Raw genomic sequence first — 12,049 nt, 5'->3', positions numbered from 1 at the left:
AGGATGAATAAGATCATGATGGATTATAAAGTTATTCCTCGAGAGATTTAAGTCGCTGCATTTCCAAAGCTGGATTCGAACCTAGAGAAGTGATGAATATATATGTTTCATATTTATTCTCAATTCTTATTCACAAAGTAATTTTTAATAAATATTGATTCATAAAATAAATTTGTGCAATAAACGGTGCATTTATAAAAAAAAAATTAAGGGATTGTCAACACACAAAGTTTAGGCCATGACAAAGATTATAAATTATTCTTGCTGCAATTATTTTGTAGTCTATAGCTGCCTTCCTTAAAAATTGAGGCCATAGAAAGTTACTCACAGTAAAATAGATAATTGCTGCATTATATGCACATTTTCTCCATTTCTATGAATGCTGTGATATGAAGGAGCATTTAGATGATTTTTTTTTTCATTAACCTTATTATGTTGATGGTCTATGGCTCTCAGCCAAGCTCATAAAGGAAAACATTTTTATCATCCAAAACTGCACAAAAATGTCTTGGAAGAACAATATTTGCGGGAAAGGTGCATTGAATGTCATTTTATTTTTTTTAGCAAATGGGGTGCAGATTGAGAACCATTTGCAACACCCTAGATATATTAAAAAAAAGCAAGAACAAAAGGAGAAGGGGGACTAGACCAAAACCTTCTCAAGTGATAAAGATGAAACAAACTAGGGGACAACTGTCAAACCTAGAGAAATAACAAGAAATTAAAAACAAAACAAACGAAAGGGAAAATAAAAAGAGCAGGAAAAGAAATGTAACTCAACAAAAAGTCCATGAATCAATCTGGTAACCTACTCTTAGATCGAGAATTATGTACTTGAAAACCCTTCTGCTTTTTCTTTTTAGTTGCCTTAGAAACCAGCTCAGTGAATGGCTCTTCCGTAGTAGCAGAACAGTTCTTCAAATATCTGATAGCTGCCTCTCTCTCTCCCTCATCAGTGTAAACTCGAGGCCCTGCGTCTCTGACATCATTTCCATTCCAAACATGTTGCTGCAAAATCTCCAAATCATGAACAACGTTTGGATTTAAAACCTCATCAGAAAGTGAATCACACCAAGTTGAGGAATTTTGAGTGTAGTCAAGATTAGTGACGGCGTCACTCCAGGGACCAACAATGTGTAAATCAAGATATTTTATACTTTGTTGATCCTCTCTTTGCTTCACAACAAGATCAGTGGTAAGATCATCTTCTACCTGTACAGGTTGCACGGGAACTATTCCATTAGAGGTGCTAGGAAGTAGCTCTTTCTCAAGGATTATAACATCTCCCACGCGAACACTAGATGTTGCCTCTCTAGACCTTATTATATCAATAATAAAGAGATCTTCAAATGTCACTGGTTTACTACAACCTTTCACTGGATCCACATTCCTTTTAGGAACAAAAATTTGTTTGGGTTTTTGTCCAAAGTCAGATTTGGTGGTAACATTTTCAAGAGTAATTTTATCGGCAAGGCCTTTTTTACAATGATCAGAAGAATGGACAATAGAATTGCAAGTGAAACAAAAATAGGGCAGTTGTTCATACTCAATCTCAATATCAAAAGAATTTTTTTCTCTTTCAACCACCAAAGAGTCGGGAAGAAAGCCAACCATATTGATATCAACTAGCAATGACCAAATGCATGATTACTAGTGTTCTCATCAATTGTTATAGGTGTACCAATAGCCCCAGCAATCTCAAATAAAATTCTAGGTTGCCAATACCCCAGAGGGAGATAGTGAAAACACACCCATACCTAACTAGAAGGGTTAAAATCCGGAGACCAACGAGAAAGGCATAACAGTCCCGGTTTCAAGTTCCAAGCACCATTTGACCAAACACTTCTCAAATCATCCGCACAAGAGAATCGGAATTCAAAAAAGCCCCAGCCGAGGGGAATCATCTTCCACTGGTCAATAGGTTTCCATAAGCACAACAGTTTCTCGCACAAATCTTTAGAGGATATCAATAAAAAAGTAGGAAACCCTAGAATGTAATTTTTTCGAACTGACTTTGATATTAAGACAATTTTATTTTATTAATTATTAGTGATCTAACAACTAATACTATTTTTGTAAATCTACTATCTTCTTTGAAAAAAAATATTGTGCGCAAACAAAAAAATAAAATCAATGTTAGTTTATAAAACTCTTCGAAATCAAGAATTTAGATTTGAGTTCAGTTGCGCTCAGACTAAGGTTGGTTGTTGGTTTGAAATGATGCAATAATAATCAAGATTTATTTTGATTATTTTGTTAAAATTTCCTATTTTTGGCTACTCAATTTTATTGGATAACAATAATTGTTACTTTTCAACCATTAAGCTTCTGGCTTCCTCATTCATCCATTATCAAAATAATTGGTTCACTCTCTCTTTCATCATCTCTCTCAGAAACACATTCTCAAAAGTTTATTTGCATTGTTCCTATATCTTTTTGCTTAATTCTTATGAGGATTAACTTTCATTAAATCAATAGAAATGGAAGCCAAAAATGAAAGACTAGATCAATTGACTTCCTATGGAATGATTGATAATGAGAAATTAGTTTGTCAATACATAACAACAGATACACACAAGGGTGTGTTTTATGGAGAAAATCCCCTCAAAGAAACCAAATCTATTCTAGCATTTCAGATTATTCTTATGTTTGCTCTTAGTAGAATTACTCATTTCTTGTTAAGTCCTTGTCATCAAACTCTCATTGTTGCACAAATTGTGGTAAGTTTATTTCTTTTAACATAGTACATCTAACCTTTACTATTTGATTGCATTGTTAGCATCAATTAGGACATGAGGGAATTTAGCAATATGATCACTCTTTCTATATCATTTTCCCTATATGGTTAAAATATTAAAATCCAATTATTTTATATCATTTTTACTTCCTTAATCAGTGACCCTAAGATACGGGTTAACATGACCAGTTTATTATTATTATTATTATTATTATTATTATTATTATTATTATTATTATTATTAGGGTTATGCTAACAATCCCAAATAAAAAAGAAAATTCTTTAGATTTCTAAACAATTGCATCAAAGCACTCGTTAGCATTTCTTTTATTATTATTATTATTGTCACAATTATCATAATCATAATCTATCATTTTTTTTTATACTTTTAACAGGCTGGTATCATAGTGGGTCCATTATTTTTGGGTCGAGACAACACAAGTTTTGAGATGTTATTTCCATCAGCAAGCATAATGATACTTTCAACATTTGCAGAATTTGGAATGATAATTTATTTCTTTAAGATGGGGGTACAAATAAACTCTAAACAGATTTTTATGGTTGAGAAGCGTGCATTAATAATTGGAGTATCAGGCCACTTATCTTCTACGGTACTTGGCATTATAGCACTAAGACTTGTTGAAATATTCACCCCTTTAGGATCTGAAAAACTTAGTATGATAAATTTGACAATTTTTGGTTCATTAACCTCATTTTCAGTTATTAGTAGCTTCCTAAGTGAGATGAACATTTTAAATTCAGAGATTGGGAGAATGGCATTGTCAACATCCATAGTTAGTGATGCATGTATGTGGGTGGTTTATTTTGTAGTAATCAATGGAACTTTAGCCTTGGAACGCAAATCATATAAATTTCTTCTAGAATTTTCTGTGACAATTGGTTATTTCGCCGTCTTATTTTTTTTGTTAAGGCCATTAGTTATATGGATCTCGAACCGCAATCCAAAGGGAAAGCCGATGACGGAAAGCCATTTCTTGATGATAATTTGTATACTTTTAATAGTTGGACTCTCCGCGCAAATTGCGGGACAATCTTCTTTTATCATTGCGTTTTGGTTTGGTTTGTTTTTGCCGGATGGTCCTCCTTTAGGTTCTATTTTGAGTGAAAGACTTGGTACTATTGGTTCTACTTTGACTGTTCCAGCTTATTGTACTATTAGTGGGTTGAGGACAAAAGTTCCTAATTTGGTAGGGCCAAAAATAGCATTCATGGAGGTTATCATAATTGCTGGGTATATAGGAAAATTTGTTGGAACCATTTTACCATCACTTCACTTTCATATTGAATTTTGGGATTCCTTTGCTTTGGCTACAATCATGTGTTGCAAAGGCCTCATTGATCTCAGTTTGTACAACATATTATTGAATAGTAAGGTACTTTCTACATCCTTTCTTTGTCCCTTTATATTATATATGAAGCACGGATACAGACACAGGCATCGAACACGGACACTGACACGCCGACACTTCTAATAATTTGAGAAAATCAAATAATTCAGTGTAATTATAAGTGTCGGTGTCGACGCGACATGTGTCCGACACCGGGACACGCCTTATCCGAGGAGTGTCCGTGCTTCATATAGCACTTTTTAAATTAAATATTATACTAATTTTTCCATCTATTTAATATATGTTATAACAGCAAATAGGTGAACTTTCATTCACTCTCATGATATATACAATGGTGGCCATAACAGGATTTGCAACCCTAGTTGTTCATTACATATATGATCCTTCAAGGAGATACAAAACCTACATTAGAAAAACAGTTAAAGACTCTCAAAAAGATTTTGATCTCAAAATACTTGTATGCATCCAAGATGAAGAAAATGTACATCCAATGATAAACCTCCTTCAAGCTACAAATCCAACAAACACAACTCCTCTCTCAGTCTTTGTTTTGCATCTCATGGAATTATCTGGTAGAGCAGCCTCAATCCTCACCAATAATGAGAATACTAAATTTAAACCAATCACTTATAAGGAGACTTCAAGTCAACACATAAGCAATGTGTTTAATCAATTTCTATTGCATAACCAAGGATGTGCCACATTGCAACTTTTTACAGCTATTGCACCATATGCTAGCATGCATGACGATATATGCTACATGGCGATGGACACAAAATCGAACATTTTAATCGTGCCGTTTCATAAGCAATGGTCGATGAATGGAAACGTTGAAGCTTCCAATGGTTCGGTTAGGTTAGTGAACCAAAAAGTACTAAACAAAGCGCCTTGTTCGACCGGTGTCTTAATCGATCGAAGCCAAATGAGCGGAAAATTATTGGTTATTCATGAAAAGTGTTTATGCGAAATTGCTATGCTATTTTTAGGTGGTGCAGATGATCAAGAAGCGATGGCTTACGCTATGCGTATCGCGGAACATCCTAATGTAAAACTCACCGTGATTTGGGTACGGTACATGATGCAACAAAAACAATGTAACATAAAAAATCCTTACATTGATATGATGGAACATGTAAGGTATACTAGTAACCTTAAAGAAAAGGTGTTTTTTAAGGAAGAGATTGTGGAAGATGGGGCAGGAACAACACAAGTTATTCGTAGGATGGAAGGACGTTATAGTTTGGTTATAGTTGGTAGACATCATATAGCAAATTCTCCATGTATTATGGGCTTGACAGAATGGTGTGAACTTCCTGAGCTTGGTCCTGTTGGGAACCTCTTAGCCACATCAGATTTTACATTTTCTGCTTTAGTTGTGCAACAACAACCCTATAATAATGAATTTTGGTATTGTAGGTGAAGACATATATGCCAATACACTCTTTTGTTGTTTTGTAACACTAAAATCTTTGTTCATAAAATTATTTTTCTTTATGCCTAAAGTTGCTTTCATTCTCTTCATCCTATGTATAGGGACATTCTCTATACAATAATATGCCTAAAAAAATAATCAATCAAAAGATATTTAAAAAAAAAAAAAAACAAAACAAAGATTGGGCTTGAGCAACATAGAAGAGTGGAAAATGTAGAGAAAATAAAAATCTAAGAATCAAAGAGTGTAATATTCACAAATCTAGTTATGACAAGGCTATGATTCTCTATTTATACATGATGTGAATCCTCTAGAGTTTATTTTGAATTCTAATTAAAGTTACTGAAATATTCATGTCTACAAATTTGTAGTATTAATGCTCAAATCATCAGTAGTTAAATTTATAATGAGTCGAATTCGATCTTACAATTTAAATAGAATAAACACCACAACAAGACGAGAAAATCAAACTGTGCTGAACTCATAGAATAAAATCACAAAAAATAATTATATGAATAATATTTATTTAGATGAAAGGAGAGAAAAATGATGCAGATAGGTCTTCTCAGCTAAACTATGACCTAAAACGACCTATCTGTGAAAGAAGAAAAGGCGATAAGCCTTGTTTTTATGGTTTTATTTTATTTAATAAGTTAGTGTTTTTATTTGGATTTAGTTTCAATTCACTACATTTTGTTTAATTTCTAATTTATAGGCCAAGAACAGTAAAACGTGAAGAAAGTTATGAAAAAGTGCATTTGGCCAAGCTTTAAAGAAACGGAATCAAATTATGGTACTTTAAGGCCAAGTCAATGCAAAAGGGTTGAAAACTCAAGGAAAATCGCTTTATTCCCAAAATATTAAGGAAAATCGAACAATTTGTAGTGTTAATGCCTAAATCATCATTAGTCGAATTTATAATGAGTCAAATTCAATCTGACAATTTAAACGGAACAAACACGACAACAAGATGAGAAAATCAAACTATATTGCACTCATAGAATAAAATCACAAAAAAAAAAATATGGGTGACTACTGAATGCTCAAAACTAGGCTATATTAACACCCACTCTTCATCCCTTATGAGAACTTTTAGTCAGCATAAACCATAGAATTTTCATTGTGCTTTCAACTTTAATAGAGCCTTACACTTACTCTTGCATTTTGCTAATTAAGTTAATAAAGGTAAGCTTTTCTTTAATCATCTATGTCTTATGTCTTTTTTTTAACTTTGTTTAGTCTACAATAATGTGTATGAGTGAGACTTTATGGGTGTGGTTATGGTGCATAAGCCAAACTTATGCACCATGCATAAGCCCTGTATGGGTCCAGCCCATTAACACCACCCATTAATGAAATTGCTTTCTCCACCACAGAAAATTGCTTTTTCAACGCTCCTCTCTCTCTCTACTCATTCTTCTTCTTTGTTCATGACCTTCAACATTTTCCAGATTCCGGCACGGTGGCCGGCCGTTTTCCGGCGCCGGAGCCACCGTGCCGGAAAGTCAAACAATTCTTTTTTAAAAAACAATCACAGTTTTAGATATCCTTTTTCGCGTAGAGTTCAAATCCGAACTTAGTTTTTCAAAATCAAGCTCACAGCATCCTAGATCTACAATTGGATTTCGAAATTCGGACAAATTGCATAGCAAATCTGTGCTCAGCAATCTGGAACTTGGAGTTGTTGCAGCTGATGATGCTCGATGTTTTGCTATTGGTGTTTCAATGCTTAAGCTTGGTGGACATGTTGTTGATGTTGCGTTTTGCGTTTTGCTGCTATTGGTGTTGTTTTTCAAGCTTCAGTTGGCGGAATAAAAATATTTCTTCAATGAGATAGCCTCACTGCACCACCTCATCCTCACCATGAGATTATAGATAATCTATTTCTTCAATGTAGTATGATATATGTTATTTCGGATTGGAATGTTTTTATTTTATTTTATGTGGATTAATCCATCCATATAAAACATTATTTCATGCTATGTTATTGTTTTCTTTTATTTTAAATATGGTTTAATGGTTTTGATAGTCTTGTATGTGAAACCAAAATAATTGTGTAATGGTTTTTAATGAAATTATTATTTGTACATGGTTTTAAATAATGGTTAAGATGTTATACATTGAAATTATTACTGAAACCATAAGTACGGTTTAATGGTTTTGATAGTCTTGTATGTGAAACCAAAACAATTGTGTAATGGTTTTTAATGAAATTATTATTGGTACATGGTTTTAAATAATGATTAAGATGTTATACACTGAAATTATTACTGAAACCATAAGTACGGTTTAATGGTTTTGATAGTCTTGTATGTGAAACCAAAACAATTGTGTAATGGTTTTTAAAATAATTGTGCTGGTACTCCAAAACCATTTTATTGTGGAAATGGTTTATGTGAGTTGTACTTCAAAACCATTAAATTTCTCACAAAAACACTTTCTCACAAAAACACTTTCCCAGTTTCTTTCACATCATTATGCCAAAACCATTTTGTTGTGAAAATGGTTTCTGTGAATTGTACTCAAAAACCATTAGATGTATTTAATGGTTTTCAGCAGGTAACACAAATTCATCGATCAAAACAAAACCAAAATTAACTCGTAACAAATATCAATTAACTCGTAACAGCGATACTTTATATCAAAAACATTTTTGTTTTTTGACACTAACACGACACCAACGCATTTAATTATATTTAATCACTTTGATTTTTTTCAAATTATTATCGAAGGTCGCTGTATGTCCATTGTTCGTGTATCTGTTTGTGCATATATATATTGATTTTTTTCTTCTTCATTTGATTGATGGATTAATTTTTGGTTTGTGCATACATGAATATTGCAGTGTTCAAGTATCCCGGCAAAATGATTATTTTGTCCCTGGTTCAGTCAAAATGATTATCATTATTGATATTTTTCAAATAAAAAAAAAAAGGGTATCCCGCTGAATGAAGTTGATTCTGCAGTGTTCAAGTATCCCGCTCCAGGAAATTCCATGGTTGTTTCCAATAATTTACATGTCGCAGGCAACAACAACGCTCGTATTGCATTGGATAACGAGGTCACCATCCTTGTATAATTCATACAATCAAAAAACAACCTTTGTAACAAACTGAATCAAAAAAAATTCGAAAATCATTTCTTAGATCTAGGATTTTCTTTAAGCTTTCTTTGAAAAACGATGTTGGATTCATACTCAGAAGGAGAAATCGATTTGAAACATGTAAAATTTTGTAAAAAAGGTCGACGTTGGAGCTCCGGCCACCGCGCCGGAGCTGTTTTCCGTCGCCGGTTTTTTGGTAGGGATGACCGGAAGTTGCAGAGAGAAGGAGATAAGAGAGGACCGGTTGGATGACAAGATTAGGACACGTGTCCCTGATCTTGACGGTTGTGATATGTTTGAGCTGAAGCACCAGATTATAACACATGTCCCTCATCTAATGGCTGTGATTAGCTTATGCATGGTGCATATAAAAATCCTTATGCATAATAACTTACACCAGACTTTCTAAGTCTTGGATTGTGGAAAGAAGTTCACTTGCAGACATTTCATGATTCTAATTCTTTCTTGTTGCAATGAATTTCAAAACCTTATAATTCTATCTTAGATATTGAACGAATGACTAAAAGATGAAGTTTGATATCGTCAAATCAATGGTGATGGTTGGTCTCGAGCCTATAAAATATAATAAGAGATTTAAAATAAGAAAATAGTCTAGTTTCTCATAAGGTGATATAAGGTAATCAAATCTAAATAGTTTTGTCAACCATTTCACAAAGAAAATGGGATTTCTCATTGTTTCAAACACACTTATGCATCTATGAAAGGGGATGTAGGTTACATTATTTTACTTAACCTTTAGAAATTTGATTTTCATAGCAAATAATTGGGATAAAAGTTTATATCATTGCGATGAAACCAAAATCCTAAAACACATTTTATATTATTGTTAATCTTCATACCAACATCAATCTCTAAGTTATAATCTTTTTAGGTAATCATCTTAAAAAGTTGATAATAAACATTAGTGCTTATGGAATCGATCTTTTTACTATGTAATAGAACCGTACGTTTACGTTATATCAAGAGGTTACAGAAAAGTTGGAATTTCTCTCATTAAATAAATTGGGTCGGCTTGAGTTGGTTTACTTCTTTCTTTCTAGTTTTTTTTATTGTATCAATTCTTAATATGCCTATTTTAGTCTATTTTATTTTAGAGGAAGTATAAAGAATCTTAATCAAAGAACATTTATTTAATAGTAATGTCAGCCTAATTAAGCCATTTTTTCTCGTTTTCTTCAATAGATAGATTCCTTGAGTATGCATATGTGCCTAACATGCATATACCAATTAAATACTCATGCTCTCTAAAATATCTTTTAAATCTATTAGGCTAACCTGTATATATGTAATTAAAGAAAGATATGAGTTAATAGTCATTTTAGTCCCTAAATATGTAACAAGTAGTCACAATAGTATTTGAATGTATTGAAATTTCAAATAGTCGCTCATTGTGCAGTTCATTGGTCAAAATAGTTTCTGACGTTAAAATAGTTCATCAATGATGACAATAACTCTTTTGTTATAGAGATTGATATGACAACAAGTATTTTTATTTTTTTTTATCAAGTAGCATAGTGGCTAGAGAAATTCACCTTAAAGATGAATAAGTGGGGTGTGGGGTGTCCGGGGTTCGAACCCCGGCCCCTACACATATTGCGCATTATCCCTTACCAAATGAGTTAAGCTCATGGGGACTATGACAATAAGTATTTACATGGATTGATATGATACCAAGTAAGTATATTTCATGACTAATGTGATAATATATACATGGATTATATTTTAATGTGAGGGACTATCGTAACTTCAGGGACCAAAATGACTATTATCTCACACATACACATAATATACTACATTACTTCTTTTTTGTTTGGCAATATATATTCTACATACTTCTCATCATCATATTTGTGAAAATAACAAAGTGCTCGTTAACTTCTTTTATTGACACAAAATAAGGGGACTAACTTATTCACCGAAAGAGAGCTAAAATTCAATATTAAGTTGGATCTCTTATTTGAGAATACTTCACAACTATGTACTCTCAAATTTTCATTTAAAACAAAGCTAATTAATTAGGACAAATAGTTCATCAAAAAAATTAGGACAAATAGCTAGGTAAGCATTGAATAAATTCAAATGGTGGGGCAGAAAGAAAAGCTCAACACTCGTTTGTTTCTCCTCAACTCTCATTTTCAATTATTATGTATACAAAACACAAAGAAAAGGAAGATACTATTTTCATAAGCTTACAACTTGAGAACTTTTTTTTTTAAATATTAGAAAAAATATAATCATTATTAATTAAAGTGACATGAACTAATTATTATTTTTACAACCATTTCGCGAGAGAATTTAAACTCTATTCTTCGAGTTACAAAGTCAATCAATCTATTTTCATCGAAACTTGTGACTTTGAGATTGAAAATCACTTAATATAAATTTGAACATTGATTCTTATCACCTTTTTTTGTTGAAGATAGACGAAATGACAAGGCCTTTTTTTTCTATGAAGCAAATAAAATTATATGACTTGTAACATCCAATTCACAGATAATTCACCCCACAAAAATTAAAACACAAAGTATACGAAAAGCAAGGTTAAAAAAAATTATCCACAAAATTAAATGCCCACGTACACTTGTAAAACAAGAAAAAGGGCCATGTTGCTATATATTTCAATAATTGAACCATTAAATTTTTTTAACGGTCCTCCTCTGCTGCAGCCAATGTCATGATATACATGACACTGATTGACAATTCTGAAAACTATCTAGTCTTCAGAAATACTTGCTAAATGAGGCCTCCATATTCCAACACGACCTTTCTTGCGATCCCGTCTTGAGGATTTCTTCTCCTTATATTGCAAGGGTGATGTTGATGAGTAAAAACAATCTCCATCACCACTACCATTATTGTCATGATCACCATCATCACCGTGCTTGGTGCTTCTTTTCTTTGAAGACAATGATGCTTTCTTGTTGAGATGAGAGTCACTAACAATTGATCCATTCCTTTTGTTCTCCGGCAAAGATGTTGCCGGGATCAAGAAGTATATGCTTCCTCTCTTGAGCTCAGTCTCCGGTGAAATGATCAAAATCCGACGAACAACGCCTTGAGAACTTGGTTTGCTTAGAACATGGTTAGGGTTTGCTTGGAGAACCTCACCTGCTGTGATTGAATGTGTAATTTCATCTACACAACCATTCAAATGCACTATTCGGATCAAATCTAGTGCCCCACAAGGAAGAACACAAGCCAAACAACACCTTAAGCTATTACCCATATTATTTTAGCTTCTATGCAAAAATATATAAAAAAGAACAATGTAGAAAAACTAATCAAAACTTGTTTGAGTCTTTTGGGATTGTTTGAACCGAGGAAAAAGGTATGAGGTTGCTTAGGTATATATAGCACCAACCATACTCATAATGTAAATGAAGGAT

General features: G+C 32.8%; 2 protein-coding genes across 2 annotated transcripts; one reads left to right on the top strand and one right to left on the bottom strand.

Annotated features, from left to right (window-relative positions):
* The first annotated feature begins 2,403 nt into the window (after positions 1–2,403).
* LOC146939203 (cation/H(+) antiporter 14-like) lies at positions 2,404–5,588 on the top strand. The gene is made up of 3 exons (XM_085752979.1): positions 2,404–2,720; positions 3,133–4,131; positions 4,400–5,588. Exons 1-3 carry the CDS (start codon positions 2,481–2,483, stop codon positions 5,525–5,527), a joined length of 2,367 nt encoding a protein of 788 aa, XP_085609105.1. The 5' UTR covers positions 2,404–2,480; the 3' UTR covers positions 5,528–5,588.
* A 5,608-nt stretch (positions 5,589–11,196) lies between these two features.
* LOC146939202 (uncharacterized) lies at positions 11,197–11,995 on the bottom strand. Its single transcript, XM_085752977.1, has one exon. It carries the CDS (start codon positions 11,887–11,889, stop codon positions 11,377–11,379), a length of 513 nt encoding a protein of 170 aa, XP_085609103.1. The 5' UTR covers positions 11,890–11,995; the 3' UTR covers positions 11,197–11,376.
* Positions 11,996–12,049: the final 54 nt, after the last annotated feature.

The sequence above is a fragment of the Medicago sativa genome, chromosome 3, assembly GCF_051527215.1.
Source record: "Medicago sativa cultivar Bolivia chromosome 3, Bolivia_mono, whole genome shotgun sequence".
Taxonomy (NCBI): Eukaryota; Viridiplantae; Streptophyta; class Magnoliopsida; order Fabales; family Fabaceae; genus Medicago; species Medicago sativa.
Note: the sequence above shows the minus strand (reverse complement) of the source record. Positions and strands in the feature narration are given on the sequence as shown.

What these genes read in the sequence shown, in the direction of transcription:
- LOC146939203 (XM_085752979.1), top strand. Translation starts at nt 2,481, where the DNA reads ATGGAAGCCAAAAATGAAAGACTAGATCAATTGACTTCCTATGGAATG. An exon ending in TCATTGTTGCACAAATTGTG is followed by an intron (nt 2,721 to 3,132) that starts GTAAGTTTATTT and finishes TACTTTTAACAG; the next exon opens with GCTGGTATCATAGTGGGTCC. An exon ending in ACATATTATTGAATAGTAAG is followed by an intron (nt 4,132 to 4,399) that starts GTACTTTCTACA and finishes ATGTTATAACAG; the next exon opens with CAAATAGGTGAACTTTCATT.
- LOC146939202 (XM_085752977.1), bottom strand. Translation starts at nt 11,889, where the DNA reads ATGGGTAATAGCTTAAGGTGTTGTTTGGCTTGTGTTCTTCCTTGTGGG.